This window comes from Denticeps clupeoides, chromosome 18, assembly GCF_900700375.1.
Source record: "Denticeps clupeoides chromosome 18, fDenClu1.1, whole genome shotgun sequence".
Taxonomy (NCBI): Eukaryota; Metazoa; Chordata; class Actinopteri; order Clupeiformes; family Denticipitidae; genus Denticeps; species Denticeps clupeoides.
The window spans coordinates 15,317,884-15,338,461 of NC_041724.1; the positions used below are offsets into that span (position 1 = coordinate 15,317,884).

At 41.8% G+C, this 20,578-nt stretch overlaps 2 protein-coding genes across 7 annotated transcripts; one reads left to right on the plus strand and one right to left on the minus strand.

Annotated features, from left to right (window-relative positions):
- Nucleotides 1-2,495: 2,495 nt before the first annotated feature.
- Nucleotides 2,496-4,259, minus strand: med29 (mediator complex subunit 29). The gene is made up of 4 exons (XM_028960579.1): nucleotides 4,051-4,259; nucleotides 3,716-3,774; nucleotides 3,539-3,623; nucleotides 2,496-2,822 (listed from the first exon to the last, which is right to left on the minus strand). The coding sequence occupies exons 1-4, from the start codon at nucleotides 4,219-4,221 to the stop codon at nucleotides 2,595-2,597; spliced, it is 543 nt and encodes a 180-aa protein (XP_028816412.1). The 5' UTR covers nucleotides 4,222-4,259; the 3' UTR covers nucleotides 2,496-2,594.
- Nucleotides 4,260-4,982: 723 nt separating this feature from the next.
- On the plus strand, nucleotides 4,983-19,326 carry LOC114768511 (matrin-3-like). Of its 6 annotated transcripts, XM_028960855.1 has the most exons (21): nucleotides 4,983-5,168; nucleotides 6,650-7,525; nucleotides 9,834-9,895; nucleotides 9,989-10,027; nucleotides 10,287-10,390; nucleotides 10,656-10,708; nucleotides 10,931-11,047; nucleotides 11,191-11,316; nucleotides 11,897-12,055; nucleotides 12,140-12,264; nucleotides 12,372-12,849; nucleotides 13,930-14,053; nucleotides 14,186-14,208; nucleotides 14,310-14,432; nucleotides 15,362-15,490; nucleotides 15,566-15,685; nucleotides 15,798-15,928; nucleotides 16,117-16,288; nucleotides 18,250-18,403; nucleotides 18,508-18,623; nucleotides 19,053-19,326. In XM_028960855.1, exons 2-21 carry the CDS (start codon nucleotides 6,779-6,781, stop codon nucleotides 19,104-19,106), a joined length of 3,156 nt encoding a protein of 1,051 aa, XP_028816688.1. In that variant the 5' UTR covers nucleotides 4,983-5,168; nucleotides 6,650-6,778; the 3' UTR covers nucleotides 19,107-19,326. The 6 variants fall into 6 exon arrangements, with proteins under 6 accessions (XP_028816688.1, XP_028816685.1, XP_028816687.1 ...); XM_028960852.1 differs by having other exon boundaries at nucleotides 15,362-15,685; XM_028960854.1 differs by having other exon boundaries at nucleotides 13,930-14,044; nucleotides 15,362-15,685.
- The last annotated feature ends 1,252 nt before the right edge of the window (nucleotides 19,327-20,578 follow it).

Here is a 20,578-nt window from a genome sequence, read left to right on the forward strand (position 1 = left end):
CGAAGTGACCCTGTCACCCACAAGCAATGTAGAACTGCGCTGCTGCGTGGGACAAGTCAGACACGCCTCCATTTTGGGGGGTTTTCTGCACCCTCTTCCACGCGAAGTGACCCTGTCACCCACAAGCAATGTAGAACTGCGCTGCTGCGTGGGACTAGGAGCAGCAGCGCAGTTCTACAGTGGTTTTTGGTTCACAGGGTCACTTCGCGTGGAAGCTCCATTGTTTTTCTTTGAAAAATTAACGTAGAGTCAAGGGTGCTGGGGAAAAAGTTGAGGGTTCTACATGGATTGGGCCCCACCCCTCATAAAAGGGGAACTATTGAAAGTTAACGTGGTTATAGTGAATATAGGAATATCTGTATATCCAAGTGCTGGGGAGGCTTCCGTTCTACGATGATAATTGTGATTCTTGCAGAAACTACATTCACTTTATTTATTTATTTAGCTTTGTTTATGAATTATAAATAATCATAAAGCGATAGCAGCTGGTGTATGATACAGCCAAGGTTATGTTAAAAAATAAAAGAATCATGGAAAAAAGGTAGTGGTGGCTGAATGCTGAATACATGGCCATGAGTTTACTTTATCATGTAATTTGTTATGTAAATTAGTATTTCATAGTATTTAGAATGCTTTTAGAATACATATAAAGCACATTGCTCAAAAAATAAAGGGAACACAAAAATAAGACATCCTAGATCTGAATGAATGACATGTTCTTATTAAATACTTTGTTCTTTACATAGTTGAATGTGCTGACAACAAAATCACAAAAAGGTCTGGCTTTGGAGTCACACATCAAAATTAAAGTGGAAAAACACACTACAGGATGATCCAACTTTAATGTCCTTAAGACAAGTTAAAATGAGGCTCGGTAGTGGGCGTGGCCTCCGCGTGCCTGTATGACCTCCCCACAACGCCTGGACATGCCCCTGATCAGGTGGTGGATGGTCTCCTGAGGGATCTCCTCCCAGACCTGGATTAAAGCATCCGCCAACTCCTGGACAGTCTGTGGTGCAACGTGACATTGGTGGATGGAGCGAGACAGGATGTCCCCAATGTGCTCAATTGGATTCAGTTTTGTGGAATGGATGGACCAGTCCATAGCATCAATGCCTTCGTCTGACACACTCCAGCCACATGAAGTCTAGCATTGTTTTGCATTAGGAGGAACCCAGGGCCAACCGCACCAGCATATGGTCTCATCTCATCTAATGGCAGTCAGGCTACCTCTGGCTGGAGGAACATTCTCCACTGCATCTCCAGACTCTGTCACATGTGCTGTGTTAACCTGCTTTCAGTCTGTGAAGAGCACAGGGTGCCAGTGGTAAATTTGCCAATCTTTGTGTTCTCTGGCAAATGCCAAATATGTTACATGGTGTACCCCGACATGTAGACGTCATGTCCTCATACCGTTCTGACAGTTTCAGGAGACACATGCACATTGGTGGGCTGCTGGAGGTCATTTTGCAGGGCTCTGGCGGTGCTCCTCCTGTTGCACAAGGAAAGAGGTAGTGGTCCTGCTGCTCGTCCACAGCTCGCATTGATGAGCATTCAAAAGTGACCAAAACATCAGCCAGAAAGCATAGGAACTGAGAAGTGGTCTGTGGTCACCACATGGACCCGAGCCGAGTAGTCCAAGCTCCTGCGATCCCTTTATTGTTTCTTTATGTATTACATTAAAGCAGTAATGTTTGTATGTGTAATGTCGCCATCTCATGTACGAGCGGTTACCGACATTCACCCGGGCGTGGCAGAACTGAAATAACCAGCATAAATACAGAGCTTGATGGAAACCCGTCCTTTCTGTGCATGCTTCACCAGAGTTTCCTCCACTACACACCGACCCAAACCCCTTACATCCCGAAGCCACAAGCGGCAAAAATAAACATCCGTCTGAACCAGGCACGGGGGCTCAGTGAAATAAATATGCGTGGTTTTCTAAACTGCCGTTCAAAAAAAAAAAAAGATCAGCTTTTCCTCTATTCTCACTTTGTGTGTTTCAAAGTGGCAGAAAGAGCACTAGCCCGCTTTAATTCTAAGTTCTATTACTTCCTTTAATTCTATTGGTCGTGCAAAAATACATCACAGCGCACAGTGGTCACAGTTTATTATGAGGTTAAGTTCTGAACTGCTTCGACGCAGAATTGTCCACGACTGCATTGATTATACAATTAATTTCAACACCCCTAGTAGGGATGGTGCTTTGCTCAGTGACACCTTGAGATTCGAAAAGGAAATTATGGGTCAAATTCCTTGCCCGCAAGGCCACCTTTGCCCCGGGTTACTTACAGATGTGTGTTAAAAAATAATTAATAAAAATAACACAATTTTTTTAACCTATATACATTTTCCAGAGTGGGATTAAAATGTCACATTACTGACCGCAATGTTGGTAAAGGAGAAATACACAAGTAACTTATGAGCATTTGGTTTCATATGGTCTTAAAATACGCAATGTGCTCTAAAACATAAAAATAAAAAATAAAAAGCAGTCTCAGAGCTTCATGTTTATTAGAAAAGAAAGAACACACACACAGAAATTAAACTAAGAATTCATACTAAATGCTTCCCCCCTTTTTTCAGATCCACAATCACATGATCCCTTGTTGTTGGCTCTTTCCAGCAATCGTCTTGGAGCACTCATACAAGGCATTGTGGATGTCCTTTGCACATGATATTTGCGATTTGATCATGCTGAGGTACTGGGAGTAGGATAAGGACTCTGCCTGCCCCGTATCTGGTTTGGTGGCTGTAGGAACCAGGCTGGGCGAGTGCTTTGTGCTGTCTACACTTTGCGAGAGGCACTCATAGGCAAGTCGCTGGAGGGGGGAAGAAAAAAGGGAGAGAAAAAAAAAAATCAAAGTTGGCAAAAAAAAAAGCCTAACCATAATATTAACACAATACTACAAAACGGAATGATAAACTGCTCTGATTAGTTCAGCGGAACACCCTGTGCTCTTCGACATGATGCTTCTGAACGTGTTACACTATGCAGTGCACAACATTGCCACTGCAGATAACGCAAGTAGCTGAGGAACATGTAACATGTAATACCCTTCATACTGAGGACGTTTTATCATTTGCTAACATAGCATGGAGGGAGCCAATCAAACCTGCGCACTGCATATGCATAGCGCAAGTGGAAGATGTGGTGCATGTCTAAAAACATACAACTGCTCTGAATAGATCAGTTTCATAGTTCGGACACAGCATTAACAAATACCTGATCATTATCAGTGGCAAGTTAGAACCAGAATGTCTAAAAGATATGGCTTGTGTGAAATAGAAAAAAATCTCTTTATTTTACTTGACTGTGGGGAAAAAAGTGGATCAACCGGACTGCAGAATTGCCCTGGCAAGTTTTATGCCCGATGCAACCCCCCCTTTATTTACCCAGGCTTGGGACAGTCACCTGCATTCCCTGGTGGTTGGGTTTGGTTTTTGCCTTAGTTAAAAATCTTCTATGGCTCCTTCAGTATATTCTGTATCATGTTAATGATACGGTCCAGCATTTGTGCAAATATGAGTAACTCACCAAACAGAGCTCCAGCTGATCACATAGAGCATAGAATTCCTCCAGGCTCTTATCAAACCGCTGGATTAACGCATCGTTGCTTTTTCTGGAGAGGAAAGAGAGACCAGATTCTGTCCATTTTACATGATCACTGACGCATATTACTTTTTATCCACTACACCAATACTGGCTCCTTACATGCCGTTGTCAATGGCGGTGTTGTGTCCAAAATTCAACGCTGCAATGCTCATGACATTCTGTGAGAAATAAAATATTGCAGGTTAATGTAGGAACACGAATGGCAACAAATACCCTTTGAATATCCAGACGAGATTGAAATAGGACAGTCGTCACGTTGAGTTGAATTATAAGCAACTGAGAAGCTCTCTAGCTGGCCTTTTGAAAACTGAGCAGCAAAATTAATTTAGAAACTACCATTTTTTTTCAGAAACTACGGGTGTTTGGTTATTTTTAGTAGTATTTACATTTAACAAATCCACGGCCTCGCCGCCACTGCGCATGCGCGAACCGACCTGAAGGCTCTCCTTCAAATGTGGGATGAGCAGCTTAAACCGGTGGACCGGGTCAAAGTCTTGCTGCTGTGACGGCTGCTGCTGCTGCTGCTGCTGCTGAAGGACCGCGGCCTGAAGCTGAGCGGACTGAGCAGGACCAGGGCCCTGCTGCTGCGCTTGCTGCGAAGCCATAGGAGAATTTCCTCCCGCGGATCCCTCTGTGCTTTTGATACCGGTCGATTGGCGCATTGCGCCGCCAGGTGGGCAGGAGGAAAAATGCAAGGCTGGCGCCGATGAACGCAATTCATTCTTTTAAAAATAATTCTAAGATGCATGAAAACTTAAAGCTCAAAATATTAAAGTTAATCGTCTTATTGCAAGGACAACTGTCAAGATATATGTTCAGAAAGTGTAGAGCGTTTTTTTTCCAGCAGTACAGCAGTAAATGATCTTCCTCTGGCCTTCCTCCGCCAAGGTACCACTGAGGTGCCACTGAGCAAAGCACCGTCCCCACACACTGCTCCCCGGGCGCCGGTCATGGCTGCCCACTGCTCACTCAGGGTGATGGGTTAAATGCAGAGGACAAATTTCACTGTGTGCACCGTGTGCTGTGCTGCTGTGTATCACATGTGACAATCACTTCACTTTAGTTAGTTTTTCTCCCCTTATTTATCACCGAATACTGTGTAATAACGTTTTTGTCACTGTCCATCATCCACTACTCACTACACTTTCATCATCACTGTGAATTCTTTTGAGGACAATGTGCAAATATATAAATAGCATATCAAATTCTTCTCATATGTATATTGCACTGTCACTTTGTAATCCCTGACTCCCTTGTATTCTGTATTTTTCTTGTTCTATTTTCTACATTCGTGTCTCGGAAAATTAGTCTAATTTGAGGTGCGTTGCGCTCAACGGCCTACAGATGGCGGCAGTGCGCAGAAGCAGTTGAGCGCCGCTGATAAAATACAGAAGGAAAAAGAAGGCGAAGAAGAAAATAATAATAACCTGCTTTCATACTGATTTGTGTGGCGTTATTATTTCTTCTAGATTCTGCCTTAATTTCTTCGTTGCCTTAATTCCGTGAAGATAGCCTGAACGGATACCCAGCGTGGTCGTCTGGTAGGTCTTTGGTAGGTTTGTTGCTCATATTTATTTTCTTCAGTCAGGTGCCTTTTCCAGAGACAGTATTTGAGTTATTCGGAAAATTCTCTACTCTATACACTATAACCATAAAAGTTCCGATCGAGCGATGGCTTTTTTAATTAGCTGCGCACCAGCTAATTATTAAGGGAGACGTACATACAGTACACTCACAAAGAGCCAATCTAGCCTATCTCTGTCCGATGACATCCAGAGTTTTGACAGATGCAGTTGAGATCAGTTGTAGAGGGTTCTCCGAAGCAGCAGTAACTTGATATTTTAGCTTGATCCCATCCCACACACATTTGGCTGGACACTATTCGAGTCGCACATGCCCAGATATGAATCTTGATTTCGGAATAATAGATATTCGCAAAAGCATTTCTATGACATTATGTGATTTAATTTTAGTTTTGATCCTGATATAACATGTAGGCCCTGGAGATTGTTTAGTAACAGGAAGTGGAAGTGCAATCAGTGCACTATTGTTCTGATTGTGATTTTTATTTTAATGTATTTTTACCTGGAGGGGACATAGAAAAGACTGGAACCTGAACTATTAGGGGTGTTCGAAAATATTGATACAGCAATATGTTCAATATTTTTGGTGGTAGTATCGTATCGATACAGGGACATCAAATATCAATATTTTTGTATACGAATTTCATATGCCGGGTGGTGCTGATAAATCCCATGTATCATGATCCGTATCGTGCGATCCTTGCCAATGCAACACCCCTGTTATACTGTTGTTTGTGTCTGTTTCATTTGGTGGGCCTGTAAACCCTTCCTAATTTCCTGGTGATTGTTTTTCCAGAATTTCTCTACCTAGAGATATTCCACGAGTTTTATTTCCGGGCCTTACACATTGATTCTTGCTTTGAATTTGGCATCTACCTGAATCATTAGAATTGATCAGTTCAGTATAAGTTGTCGGTGTAGCATTGTAGCCAGTTCCTTTTTGCTGAATCATTTTGTAGTAATTTGCGGACCTCCTGTCAGGGTGTTTGTTCTTACCGGATTATTCAATCCGTGTGTCTTTTTTCCATCGGATGGTCAAATTGTCTTTCAAGCCAGGCTCCCCCCTCTCTTTCAATTCTTCAAAAATTCCCTGGACTGTTTAAACCTCTTCTGATTGTCCTGGCTGCTTTGTCACTTTTGGAACATTACAAATTTTCTTTGACTGGCTTTAAATATCTGATTTCTGACCTGTCTGTTTTTTTTTTGTTTGCTTGGTTTTATGCAATAAAATTGATCTCATTATCAGATGTCATTTGAGAGCATTTAAAAAAAACCCACCTGCTTAACTACAATGTTTCAGAAATCCAATTAGTTTGAAGACATGCTTGAATTTTTTCCCCCTTGACTTTCAGATTTGATGAGCCTAACGTTTGGTTTTTTCACTTGTATATGCATCAGATTCCTGTACTAAAGGCATGATGGGAATCATTGCTTCATTGTGTTTCTGCAGAATTGTTTACTTTTCCACAGAAGAGGAGCCGTCCTTCCTCGGCACTGTCTTCTCCGATTGGCCGTTGACCTTGCCTCCACGGATCTTGTTTGTCAGCCTTGTTCTGCAAGGCTCTGATATCTCACAGCGATGTCTGAGAATATTTCAGGTGACAGTGCTGAGAAGGGCTTTGCAGTAGGACATGGTCTCCTCGCTGCAGCTGAAACCTTGAATTCCTCCATGGGTGAAGCGAGCTCTTCTCCACCCATGAGCGGAATGGCTGGAGGCCCAGGAGGTGGACAAGCCGACCATGAGGCCCAGATTCCCCGTCCTGTAGGCAGCCATCTTACAAATACGCTGAAGCTGTTTGCCAGCCTTGGATTATCACCCTCTGATCTGGATGTTCTGGCAAAGATGCCTCCGGAAAAAGTCAGCGTTGAGAGTTTGCCAGATCTTCTCATGCAGCTTAAGAACCGTAAGGTGGAGGCTAACCGACATATGCCCAGTGACCCCGCTGACGGCCCTTATCATGGCAACATGGATAACTGGGGGGATGTGCATGGAGGCAAACTCAACACGTCTATGAGCCAGACATCCAGTCGGGGTTCTAGACATGACTTCGGTTACAGATCCGTGCAAGATCCAAGTCGAAGTTACAGCCCAACAGATTATGACGACCGCGGCAGTGGTTTGAATCGCGGCCGGTGGTTTTCAGACCTTGACCGCGACACTTACCATGGGCTTGACGTGGGTCGCTCTTCGTCAGCAGACAGTATGTTTATGCAGAGAAGGATGGGTTCGCCCTCCCAGGGCAAGGTGCAGGACTACTTTGGAGTTATCCCTCGCATGTTTCCACATGTGTGCTCCCTTTGTGACTTTGATGTTCACTCAGCGATGGTGAGTAGCCTAAAGTCCTATGCATAAGCCCATTTGAACATTTATACTATTATATTCTTCACCTTGAGGAGCTAATGCCATAATCAGACAGAAGTGTTATTGCTTTGCAGGCTTTGGGTCTGAAAGGTATGGAATTTGTCAGTCCTGAGTGAGAAGAAGCCCTGAGAAGAAGCGATGCATTATGTATTTAATCACCATTGGTCTTACCTGCACACATACCCCATCACCCCACAAGTGCTCATGCATGTTCTGCTCTTCTTAAGATCAAGGTCACTTAAAGAGTCTTCTCTGAAATGGTGCAAATGCACTGTCCACTCTGAGACAATAAAATGCAGTTAAAAAGTATTTACACTCAGTTATCCCATCTGTGATGTACGTCAAGAAATCTTTCGACTGATTCATCCATTTTGATCATGGACTTTTGGACCTTACAGGGAGTGCACAATTATTAGGCAAGTTGTATTTTTGTGGAATAATTTTATTATTGAACAACCACCATGATCTCAATGAACCCAACTCATTAATATCAAAGCTGAAATGTTTTTGGAAGTAGTTTTTAAGTTTGTTTTTATTTTTAGCTATTTTAGGGGGATATCTGTGTGTGCAGGTGACTATTACTGTGCATAATTATTAGGCAACTTAACAAAAAACAAATATATACCCATTTCAATTATTTATTTTTACCAGTGAAACCAATATAACATCTCCACATTCACAAATATACATTTCTGACATTCAAAAACAAATCAGCGACCAATATAGCCACCTTTCTTTGCAAGGACACTCAAAACTCTGCAATCCATGATCTGTTCACCATCAACATTGCGTGCAGCAGCAACATTTGATGATGGACCACAGGTTCTCAATGGGGTTCAGATCAGGTGAACAAGGAGGCCATGTCATTAGTTTTTCTTCTTTTATACCCTTTCTTTCCAGCCACGCTATGGAGTACTTGGACGCGTGTGATGGAGCATTGTCCTGCATGAAAATCGTGTTTTACTTGAAGGATGCAGACCACTGCTTGAAGAAGGTGTCTTCCAGAAACTGGCAGTAGGACTGGGAGTTGAGCTTGACTCCATCCTCAACCCGAAAAGGCCCCACAAGCTCATCTTTGATGATACCAGCCCAAACCAGTACTCCACCTCCACCTTGCTGGCGTCTGAGTCGGACTGGAGCTCTCTGCCCTTTACCAATCCAGCCACGGCCCCATCCATCTGGCCCATCAAGACTCACTCTCATTTCATCAGTCCATAAAACCTTAGAAAAATCAGTCTTGAGATATTTCTTGGCCCAGTCTTGACGTTTCAGCTTGTGTGTCTTGTTCAGTGGTGGTCGTCTTTCAGCCTTTCTTACCTTGGCCATGTCTCTGAGTATTGCACACCTTGTGCTTTTGGGCACTCCAGTGATGTTGCAGCTCTGAAACATCTTGGCAGCTGCACGCTTGACTTTTCTCAGTTCAGGGGCAGTTATTTTGCGCCTTGGTTTTTTCAAACGCTTCTTGCGACCCTGTTGACATTGAACAAACGCTTGATTGTTCGATGATCACGCTTCAGAAGCTTTGCAATTTTAAGAGTGCTGCATCCCTCTGCAAGATATCTCACTATTTTTGACTTTTCTGAGCCTGTCAAGTCCCATTTTGCCAAAGGAAAGGAAGTTGCCTAATAATTATGCACACCTGATATAGGGTGTTGATGTCATTAGACCACACCCCTTCTCATTACAGAGATGCACATCACCTAATATGCTTAATTGGTAGTAGGCTTTCAAGCCTATACAGCTTGGAGTAAGACAACATGCATGAAGAGGATGATGTGGACAAAATACTCATTTGCCTAATAATTCTGCACTCCCTGTAGTACCGTAGGCATACATTCACATTATACGTTCCTTGTTAAAAAGGGCACCCAGCACCCAATCAGACCCACAGCCTGCAATTTCTTCCAGATCCTCTTTTCACTCTTTCCATCTTTGCTTCTCAAACAACTGTGCTGGTGGAACACATGGTTTCTTGTAGTCATTCGTCAGGAGACACTGAGATTATTTTTAATGTTCACAGCTGCCATGTGTTTAAATGCAGTCTAGTTACTATTCTAGTACGATTCATTTCCTCACCTGCTGTGTGGCACACTATTGCACTATTGACATGAATAACTAATAACTAATTGCCTCCCGTGTAAACTAGCGTGAACTAGTACCACCAGTCATAATGGTGCTTTTATATAGTCGGGAACTCATTATAAAAAGTTTCAGAACCGCTGGTCTAGATTATAAGGGTGACTTTCAGATTCCCACACTCTCTCTTCTGCAGGAGTGGACTCAGCACACCAATGGCTTACGTCACTCAGAAAACCGAAGACGTCTCTTGCAAATGTAAGTAACATTGGCACTGACTGCCCCAGCAGACTCGATTCGTTATTTTGCTGGGAAGCTCATACAAGGATCACGTGTTTCCACACATCGTAGGTATACTGATTGGAGCCCTCAGATGTCCTCCATCAGAAGGTATGTATTTATCTTTTCTAAGAACTGAAATAAAATACATTTTCTTAGGCACTTGGAGGTCTCCAGAATAAAGACCGGAAAGTCTTGTTTTAGTTGGACGTAGTTAATATTAGTGAGTCCTTCACAAAGTAGAAAATAAAAGTTACCTGTGATGTCACTATATAATGTTCCAGTGAATATGTTGAAGATCGAGTTCTCTATTTTTATTTCTTTTTCTCTTGTGAAATTTCTTAAAGAACTTTAAATCTTGATCTTACAGTACGGAGCTTCATTGCCTGGGGTCAGAAAACCGACTTGGGGGTTTATTGGGACACTCTCCACAGGACATGGGGATGCAGAGAGGAGGGATGAGCTCCAGTTGGGGTAATGGAAGTGTTTTTGTGTGTCTTGTGTAGGGTCTGTTTATTCTAGTTTATTTGAATAGTAGAATACATGCATGATTAAAAAAAAAAAAATAAAAAAACTTAATATACCTCTTACCATCGAGCTCAAGAACATGTGATAGACCGGCCACTGCCTTCTATTGCCACAGAGAATGAATGAGAAAAGATCACTCCTCATATGTATATACTACTCAAATATCCTGCTCAGTTGGAAAAGGAACTGCATTTCATTTCTGTTCTTCCAGGTTCCAGTCCAGGCTTTTCAAGAAGATCCCAGCCGTTCTCTCGGCCAGGAAAGGTAAATATTCCAAATGATGACTGTTGACTGCAACTGTGGACTGAAATGTTTGCATGGTGTTTTGTAGTTATTGGTTGCATGTTGCACCGTGTAGTGTTTTGTTATTTACAAGGCAGCACAACTGACAGACACAGAAAGAATGTTCTTGGCTTTTGCTGCAGTTGAGATTGAACCATAAAATTGAGGATAATAAAAAATTATGTCCGGTCTGCCCCCCCCCAGTTCAGAAGCAGGGTGGTGGTTCTGAAATATGAACGCAAGCCCCTGTCTTCAAATGGTCTCTGGGCTCTGGCCAAACCCTTTGGTACTGTCTGTGAAAGCCTTGTGCTAAAGAAGAAGGTATGTAGAAATTATAAGAATTTAATCCTACACACCATGTGTGTTGTAATGCATTCATAACTTTTTGATGAATACGTCAGTAAAAAGGCAATTATTATTATTTTTTTTAATCCTGTCGTCCCGTCCCATCCACCCCCATGTAGGCATTCCTTGAAATGAGCTCTCATGAAGAGGCTCAAGCCATGGCCGACTACTATCAGCGAAAGACTGCCAGAGTCCATGGAAAAGAGGTTCATGTGTACTTGTCACAAGATCTTTTGGTGATTGAGGTAAGATGTGATGTGAATTGTGAAAATGGGAAATGAACCAGCCTGTAGAAAAATAACATTTAAAGATTAAAACCAAAGAAAAGCAAAGTTTATTCACATTGATGATCTGCCAGGAAAAAAAGACGTTCTGCTTAGATATCGGCTTAGAAGCTTAAGCAGGGAAGCCCAGCCGTCCCTCTCCACAGCCACTTCCACCAGCTCATCTGGGGGTTTTCCAAGGTGTTCCCACGACGGCCCAGAGACATAGTCCCTCCAGCGTGCCCTAGGTCTTCATCCCGATGGGAAATGCCTGGAACACCTTCCCAAGGAGTCTCCCTAACTATATGTCCGAACCACCGCATCTGGCTCCTCTCGGTTTGGAGGAGTAGCGGCTCTACTCCGAGCCCCTCCCGGATTTGACTGAGCTTCTTGCCCTATCTCTAAGGGAGAGCCCAGCCACCCTGCGGGGGAAGCTCATTTTGCGATCTCGTTCTTTTGGTCACTACCCATATTTCGTGACCGTAAACTTAAACTGGACTGAACCACTGTGCTAATTTGTCCTGCATCCATACGTACAACATAATTTTTTTTTTTGCCTCAGAAAGAACCTCTGAAGGATAACAGGAGAGCTGCTAAAGATGGTCCGAGCCAAGTGGTTTTCCTCTCAAACCTACCAAGAGATGCTGACATCTCAAAAGATTTGCTCGCTGCCGCAGAAAAATTTGGAATAGTAGAGAAGCATCTGTTCTTCAAGAAAGAGGTACTTCTGCATCTTTAGAGCAAAAATGTTGCATGTGCATTAGGAAAAGTGTTCTTGTTCCTAAATATGCTTTATTGTGTACAGGCATTTGTTCAAATGCAAAGTCCTGAGGACGCTGAGATGTTGGTGAAGTATTACACTCTGAATCCTCTTACCATCAACAGCAGAACCATCCGCTTGAACATTTGCACCAAATACAAGACCTTGGTGTAAGGAACCCTGAACACGTGTTGCACAATTAGGTTATTATGCTGTTTATTGGTTTGTCTGTATTCATGTGTGCGTTGGTTTTGATTGCGTCATTGTGATGTTTTAGAGTAAATCCTTTAAGAAGCGGAGCAGATGCCAGTGGAAGGGATAGCCGCAGCTCCAAAACAGATTCCAGGAGACACAGGTCCTCCTCAGCCACAGGACCAATTGAGAAACCCGAAGTCCCCAGTGAAGATGACGTGGAATCTGGTGATGTGGTGGTTGGGGTTGTGGAGTCAGATGAAAACGAGGAAGACGTGAAGGAAGAAGAAATGGCACCGTCGGCTGATGTAGAACAGCCTGAGCCAGAAGACAGAACTGCCAAAGACGGATGTGATGAGACTGTGGCCGAAAAAGAGGGTGGTGGTGGTGGTGGTGGTGAGGCTCGAGATGACTATCCCAAAGCCAAAGAAGGTGGTGATGATGCTGAGAAAATGGTCCAACCTGATTTGTCAGAATCCACTGAAGCAGCTAAATATGAAGAAACTGAACATGCGCCACAGGCTGAGGGAGATGAGTGTCCAGAAGAGGCAGCAGACAAGCAGGTAAACATATTAACAAACTGGTAGTAATCGGTGGATACATGTGGTAAATCTGAATTGTCGCTGTCATTTGATGAAAATTCTGAATTAATTGAACATAGATTAAAGCTTGCTGTATTATATCTGTAACAGTTAAATATGACTGAGCTGATTTTCTTTTTTTCTACTGCATGATCTCCACTACCGCTCAAATGTTTATGGGCGTTTAGAAATATTTTGCTTTTTTTATGAGGAAACTATTTTGGTCAAGTATATAAAGTATAAAAAATGGGTGAAGACTCTTGTATATACATTGGGGTGAGTGGGACCGCAGAGTGAAGGCGAAGGGGCCAACAAGTGCTGAACACCTCTGGGAACTCCTTCAAGACTGTTGGGAAAGCATTTCAGGTGACGACATCTTGAAGCTCATCGAGAGAATGCCAAGAGTGTGCAAAGCAGTAATCAGAGCAAAGGGTAGCTATTTTGAAGAAACTAGAATATAAAACCTGTTTTCAGTTATTTCACCTTTTTTTGTTAAGTACATAACTCCACATGTGTTCATTCATAGTTTTGATGCCTTCAGTAAATGGTCATGAAAATAAAGAAAACACATCGAATGAGAAAGTGTGTCCAAACTTTTGGCCTGTACATGGAAGCTTTTTCATCAAAGATTAGTCTTGAATTCAAATGGAATGCTGCCTATGTTAACCTGTCACTTTAAAACTACAATTAAGATTAAAACTAAGATTAAAGAAAAATAAAACCCTTTCAATGATCTTAGTACAACTGAAAACAGTTGACCCTAAAATGACCCTAATCTTGAACATACATGCTGTCAACATTAGGGTTTAATGCCGCAGGAGCTCATCTCTTGTCATCCCTCATCTTTTCCTACCCACGCACATCAACAACGCCTTACTTTACAAACCTCATTAAAACCTGCGGTTTAGCAGATTCTCTGGCATCACAATGAGAACGGAACTCATAAGACTGTACGCAGTTTCGATGGACCTTGTACATTTTTTCTCTTCTTCTCCTCATGTATACAGGAGACAAGGTTGAATGATTAGAATGTCATTTTTCACTGTGCTTATGGAACTCTAGTCTGTGCAGTCTGGCGAGCCTGGCCCCTCAGAGAATCTGGATGAGTTTGTGACTCTTGACGAGTTGGAGCAAGAGGAAGTGTCAGACCAACCCGACTCTGGTGATGGAGCTCAAGGTGCCTCTGGTCCGTCCGATAAATGTGATGTTTTTATGTTTTGACAGTATAATACAGTATAGTACAGTCTTATTATGAAGACCTGCATTTGTTGAATAAAAACTCACATTGATAAGGTTTGCATTATTTTGTTTCTTTCAGTAAAAGGGTCAGAAAAGACAGTGGTAAGCTGGACTTTACTGCTGTCCTGCTTCTTTAACAAACAGCATAGTTGTTTTTTGGCCTCACATTGGCTGTATGATGCCGTTTGCTTGTTTGTTTGCAGGGTATGAGGGTTGTCCGAATAATTGGATACAAACGGGGACCGGGATACCTTGACCAGATGATGTCTCTGGCAAAACCATTTGGAACAGTGGTCAGACACCTCATTCTTTATGTTAGACCTGAGGTGAGTCCCATTTATGCATTTTGGGTATTTTATATTTTCCAGAAAAAATAAAATTAACCCAACCAGTGGGTTCAGAGTCTCGCATGACTGAACAAAAAAAAATTGTGCTAATTTTTACATCCATTTACCAAGCAACTGCAATGCATTGGAAGCCATGACGATCGGTGGAGATAATGTTTTATTGGAGGGGTGGGAAATTCTCTGGGTGGACAAAGCATGAGAAACGGCAGGGAACCTAAATGTCCCCTTATGACAACATAACTGGACAAATTCCAAGCAGAATGACCAAAGCACTCTTTATACATCTCACCATTTCTAGCCACCGCAGGACCATAGACAGGCTAGGGGAACACATATTAATATAATACAATATCACAAAGTAAAATTTTTATGTCAGGGGAACGTCAAAGATCGTAACATCTTTGTTGGCCTGCCAGGTGTGTTTTGACAGTGAACTGGTGCCGATTTTAAGCAGAAGACACCTGACCAACCTTAAAGTTCCTCTCCATTATTCAGTGCTCTTGAACGTTAAATATTTGATTTAGGACGTAGTTGATAACTGTATCATCTTGCAGAGGAATTTGGTCTGAAGTCTGACCTTGTGGTGTTATTATATTATCTTTATTAAATTAACAATTCTATTGTTATTTACTGTATTAAAAGGAGCTTGTCAGTGGTCAATGTTTAGTACTGCTGTAAGGTAAATGCTGGCAGGTTACAAATTTCAGTGGTTAAGAATATTCATTCATGATTTATAAAAGTAATCAAATGTAATAAGTTAAATTTTCATATAGTAATTGAAATACTTACACTATTACATTTTAATTATAAAGAAAGAATGATAAAGAATTACATTTGCGAAGTAATCTTCTCAGCACTGAATTTAGTACATCAGCCTGCTGCTTTTTTTGTTTGTTTCTTTTTTTCAGGCTTTTCTAGAACTTTCTAGTGAAGAAGAGGCAAAGGCCATGGTCAGTTTTTACAACCGTAATGTAATCCCATCCATTTGTGGGAAACCAGTGAAGATCTACCATTCACAGACATACGCAACAATACAGGTCAGATTGTACCCCCATCCCACCCTCTCTCTTACAAAGGACTGCGAGTTGAAAGTTGTTTTTCTCCCCCCACAGAGCAGAAAAGTGCTTTATGTTAGTCGCTATCCGGAGCATGCGTCCGATGCAGACATTTTAAAAATCGCAGCACCATTTGGGGAAGTTAAACGTTACCTCATGAACCGGAGTCGCAATGAGGTAATGAAGAGGTCATTCATGCGCAGGGGCTATAAACCAATGAGACGAGCTACTTCTAGGTCGCATTGTAATAAGGGAGTAAACTTTGTTGTGTTTTTTTTTTTTTTTTAAGTGTTTCATTGAAATGGAAAGAGGTGATGATGCCAGGGAGATGGCTGAGGCCTACAATGCCAATCCACCTAAACTTCATGGCAAACAGCTCACTGTATATGTGGCTGCCAAGTACAAAGAACTCCGACATGGGTGAGTACCATGCCACGCCCAGATTTTAATTTAGACAACTTTGGAAAAGGGCTTATTAACAAACTACTGCTAATTGAATCTAGAAAGATAGGAATAATAGTAACAAGTACATTATTATTTTACTGCAGTAAATCATTTACACATTTACACTTCAATAGATCCTGCTCAAATAGTTTTTTCCTCTTCAGAATTAGACCACCAACACCAGAGCCAGAGGAGCAGAGGGCAGCTAAAAGGGATCGGGCAGAAATGGATGGGAGCACCATGATGGATGAGGATCCTCTTCCGAAAAAAACCAAGGAAGAGAGTAGTGCAGAGCAGCAGGAAGTAGTGGAGGCGGCACAGGATAAACCTGCTGAGGTGAGCAATATAGAAGTGGGAGAAATCAAGATATAAAAAACAGAGATTCGATTATCCGGTTGCAGAAGGTGGACGCTGTAAATGCCCGCCTATCAGCCCAACAACGGAAACTGCAATGACTGTGAAGAACTTAGCATGTATGACGGTTTTGGAAGCTAAATTAAACAACGATTAAGCAACTCGATCTGTTATGGGGAACCAAAGAAAAAGATTTGAACCAACTTTAATAAGTCTTGATCAGCGCACAGTGGCTGGTTAATAAATCAAATATAATTAATAAAAGAACTTTCCACCATACAGATTTGCACTTTCTATTGGTTGATCACACCAGGAATAGAATAATTAGAACTCTTTATAGTTCACAACATTTCTGTTTATGTTCTATAGGATCAACAAGATCTATAATAGACAGAATTCCAGCTTGTTGTCATGTGATTAAAAGGTTCCCTCTATAACCAACAACATCATTTAAAACAATCTTCTATAATAAGACTTGAGATTAGAGGTATCAATATTAACATTTATTTTAATACATAATCACAGCATCATCAGAAGTGGTAAATCTAATCTCCAAATACAAGTTTACACATTCCCATAAAATAGTATAGAATGATAAAGATCAATTCGACATACCTAGATGATGTTACACACAGCACTGGCTAAAAAGACCACTAGCAGAATTCTTAATAGTCGCAGCATGTGTGGGAGAGACTGAATAGAGTGACTCCCCGAGTGGCATGTTACCTCCCCTTTTGTATCCTCGACCCGGGATAACTTTGGGAGGTCAGAAGACAACCCCCGCAATGTTTAGAGACCTTTGATCTTGCTGTGGTCGTTATGCTTTAGTGTGTTCCCCGGTGGTATATGTCTGTCATAAAACATCAAAATACTTTTATTAAACCCATTTTGCTATTTGGTTGATGTGGGTACTTAGACACTGCTCAGTTACAATCATGATGAAGTGAAAGTGAAGTGATTGTCACACGTGATACACAGCAGCACAGCACACAGTGCTGTGAAATTTGTCCTCTGCATTTAACCCATCACCTTGAGTGAGCAGTGGGCAGCCATGACAGGCGTGTGTGGGGACGGTGCTTTGCTCAGTGGCACCTCAGTGGTACCTTGGCAGATCGGGATTCGAACCGGCAACCTTCTGATTACGGGGCCGCTTCCTTAACCACTAGGCCACCACTGCCCCGTATACACAAAATACAATTTGTATAACTTTTTGTCACAATAATTAAAAAAAAAAACATACTAACATGAAAGTGAAGTGATTGTTATTGTGAAACTGCACACAAGGAAATGTGTCCTCTGCTTTTTTGAACACCCGGGGAGCAGTGTGTGGGGACGGTGCTTTGCTCAGTGGCACCTTGACGGATCAAACTTCTGATTACGGATTTTATCCTAGAGACTGGAATGCTTGACATTGCAATATCGGATCCCAAAAGTTTGACAACTTTGACCTTGTCTAAAACATATGAAGTAAAATAGCTGGCAACTGTTTGCATCTGTCACATGTAGGATCAAAATCCCTTGGGTTAACTTTAGTTAAATTTTGGTTCAAACCCCACTTACTAACAACAGGACACACTTCTTTTTAATGAATGTCTTTTGTCCTGTGTGTGGTCCTAAAAGCAATGAAAGCTATTAAATTGTGTAGTGTCCACAGGGGGACTGTTGCTGTAACTAGGCGCACTAGATAAGACTGTCTCATAAATGCTGTGAATGTAAGAAAGGCATTGAGACATAGAGGTAGAAACACCCAAAACATGAGCAAATTGTTCACTTGAAGTGATTGTCAATGTGAAACACTGCAGCACAGCACATGGTGGACATAACGAAATGTGTCCTCTGCATTTAACCCTTCACCTTCTGATTGAGGGTCCTTTTCCTCAGCTGCTAGGCCAACATCTGTGCCACATACTCACTGAATGTTGTATTTCTTTCTGATTTCTCAGATTCAGCAAATCAAATGTGATGAAACTGAGATCATTTCTGCTGCTGCTGCTGCTGCTGAGAAACCTGCAGAGAGCAAAGATTCTGCCAGCAATCAAGATGCTGTTAAACCAGAGACCACCTCACTTGGACCATATGAAGCTGACGTCTCTGTGGGTAAGTTATGGTGAATTATGTATTTATTTCATATGCTATTAATATTGTTGTTGGAATTTCTTGATCCAGTTGTTTAGCTGTGGATCTTCTGTTGCGATTCTCAGGTACAGAGTTTGTGAAGATAGGATATTTTTGCAAGCTCTGCTTTCTTTTTTACTCCAATGAACACTCTGCCAAGGTGCTTCATTGCCGCGGCAAAGCCCATTATGAAAATCTCAAGGTGAGGAAACGTTGCTTAATTAACAACCTAATAATATTTGTGAGTGATTGGTTATAAGTCAACAGGACACACTAATTATTGATTTGCTTTTGACCTGTGTGTGGTCTTTAAAGCAATAAAAGTTATTAAATCTTGTTAGCAAAAAGTAAGGCCATTAAAAGGTGTCTCCACAGTCTTATTCAGGTTCCTTGCCATTTACAGGTTCTGGAATGTAAAAATTCTCATATCAGTAAAGCTTTTGGAATATTCAGTTGATCTGTGACCTCTTTGGTTTATCATCAGAGGAATATCTTGTTCTTAAGGTCCCTCTCAGATGTAGAGGTCCTTTTTTATAATCTTCACCAACCCCTAAAGGAAGAACAGTTCGTTAGATTGAGTGCATGTCTCTGAATGTATTTATGTATTTAATTGTTCTTATGTTTCTTCTAGAAATACCTGGATCAGAAGAAGACAAAGGAGGATCCTAATTCTGGGTCAAAATAATCTTCAAGTATTACTTGTGTGTTTCTGTTTCATTGAATGTTTCGATATTAATCCTCCTTCAGCGCTAGCCAATATTTACCGGTATAGCTGAATTTTTTTTGTCACTCTACTTTATTTTAAATTTATTGGGAAATTAATCTATAGAAGCCAAGTTTTAGATTTTTTTGTTCATGTATTGTTTATGAAACAAGATTGAAAAAATAAATAATGATTCCAGTGAGTGAGCGTTTTTTTCACCGCTTTTCTCAGATTTTTCCTATGTACAGCATTGAATTTACAAGCCCCTACCTAATGATCAATACCTAAAAATGCTTCTCTAAAACTCAAACCATGCAGGAAATTGATAAATGCTGAACTAACCAAAGGTTTTACATAACTGAAGTAATTAAAAAGTCTGTGTCCTGGGTGTGCGGGTCTGTGATGAATTTCCCTGACTTTTTCCTGGTTCCTGAGAGGGACAGGTCCTGGATGGAGGGCAGGGGACACTGGTTATCCTTCCTGCCGTCCGTCCAGTCCGTTGCAGTCTGATCTTGTGCTGTTGAGGTGCTGCTTCATACCAGACTGTGATGGAGGACTTCAACTGACTTCTTCAGATATCTCAGGAAGTACATCCTCTGCTGGGTCTTTTTGAGGATTGAGAAGATAGGGTGGTAGTAGCCTAGTGGGTAACACATAGGGTGGTAGTAGCCTAGTGGGTAACACAGGAAATAACATGAACCAGAAGACCCAGGTTCAAATCCCACTTACTACCATTGTGTCCCTGAGCAAGACACTTAACCCTAAGTTGCTCCAGGGGGACTGTCCCTGTAATACTGATTGTAAGTCGCTCTGGATAAGGGCGTCTGATAAATGCTGTAAATGTAAATGTAAGATGTTGGCCTCCCACTTTAGGGAACTTTAAGGTCTCTGCAGACACTGGGCTGCCTGATCTGATGAACAGGAGCAGAGGGGCCGTAGTAGAGTACCAGCTGTTCACCTTCCTGTTGGTACACAGAAGAGGAGGAGCACTAGGCACTACGAAGAAGAATGTGTGAAGATATCTCTCGGCTGTAGGAGGTGTAGTGTAAGGTGCACGGCCCCTCTGCTCAGCTCTGGGATCTTCTAGCTGGTGTGTGTGTGGTGTAAGGTGTGTGTGAGTGTATGAGTGAATGGTGTTGAGGCTCCACCTTGCGCCCAGTGTCCTACGATGGACTCTGGCAGGAGCACCCCGCATTGTCTGCTTTGGTGCAGAGATTTTTTGGTGTGAGATTTATACAAAGTAAAAGGATAAAGCAGCAAGGGGATACATATATCTCCACCAGACACAATTTGGGAGGATAATATGTTAATTGAGCAAAGGCAATTAACCACTTAAAGTTCTAGAAAAGGTTAAGCTTTTCACAGCATTTATGGTTAAATTAATGTCCTTTAGTTAATGTGACATTATAATACTTTTGTTGGTTTAGCGTCTGGGGACATGTGTTATAGTGCAT

Bases quoted from the DNA above. Each gene is read 5' to 3' on its own strand.
- med29 (XM_028960579.1), bottom strand. From the start codon at position 4,221: ATGGCTTCGCAGCAAGCGCAGCAGCAGGGCCCTGGTCCTGCTCAGTCC. The intron at 3,624-3,715 runs GTAAGGAGCCAG...TTTCCTCTCCAG, and splicing joins ACCGCCATTGACAACGGCAT to AAAAAGCAACGATGCGTTAA. The intron at 2,823-3,538 runs GTGAGTTACTCA...TCCCCCCTCCAG, and splicing joins ATCAGCTGGAGCTCTGTTTG to CGACTTGCCTATGAGTGCCT.
- LOC114768511 (XM_028960852.1), top strand. From the start codon at position 6,779: ATGTCTGAGAATATTTCAGGTGACAGTGCTGAGAAGGGCTTTGCAGTA. The intron at 10,391-10,655 runs GTAATGGAAGTG...CTGTTCTTCCAG, and splicing joins AGGGATGAGCTCCAGTTGGG to GTTCCAGTCCAGGCTTTTCA. The intron at 18,404-18,507 runs GTAAGTTATGGT...TGCGATTCTCAG, and splicing joins TGAAGCTGACGTCTCTGTGG to GTACAGAGTTTGTGAAGATA.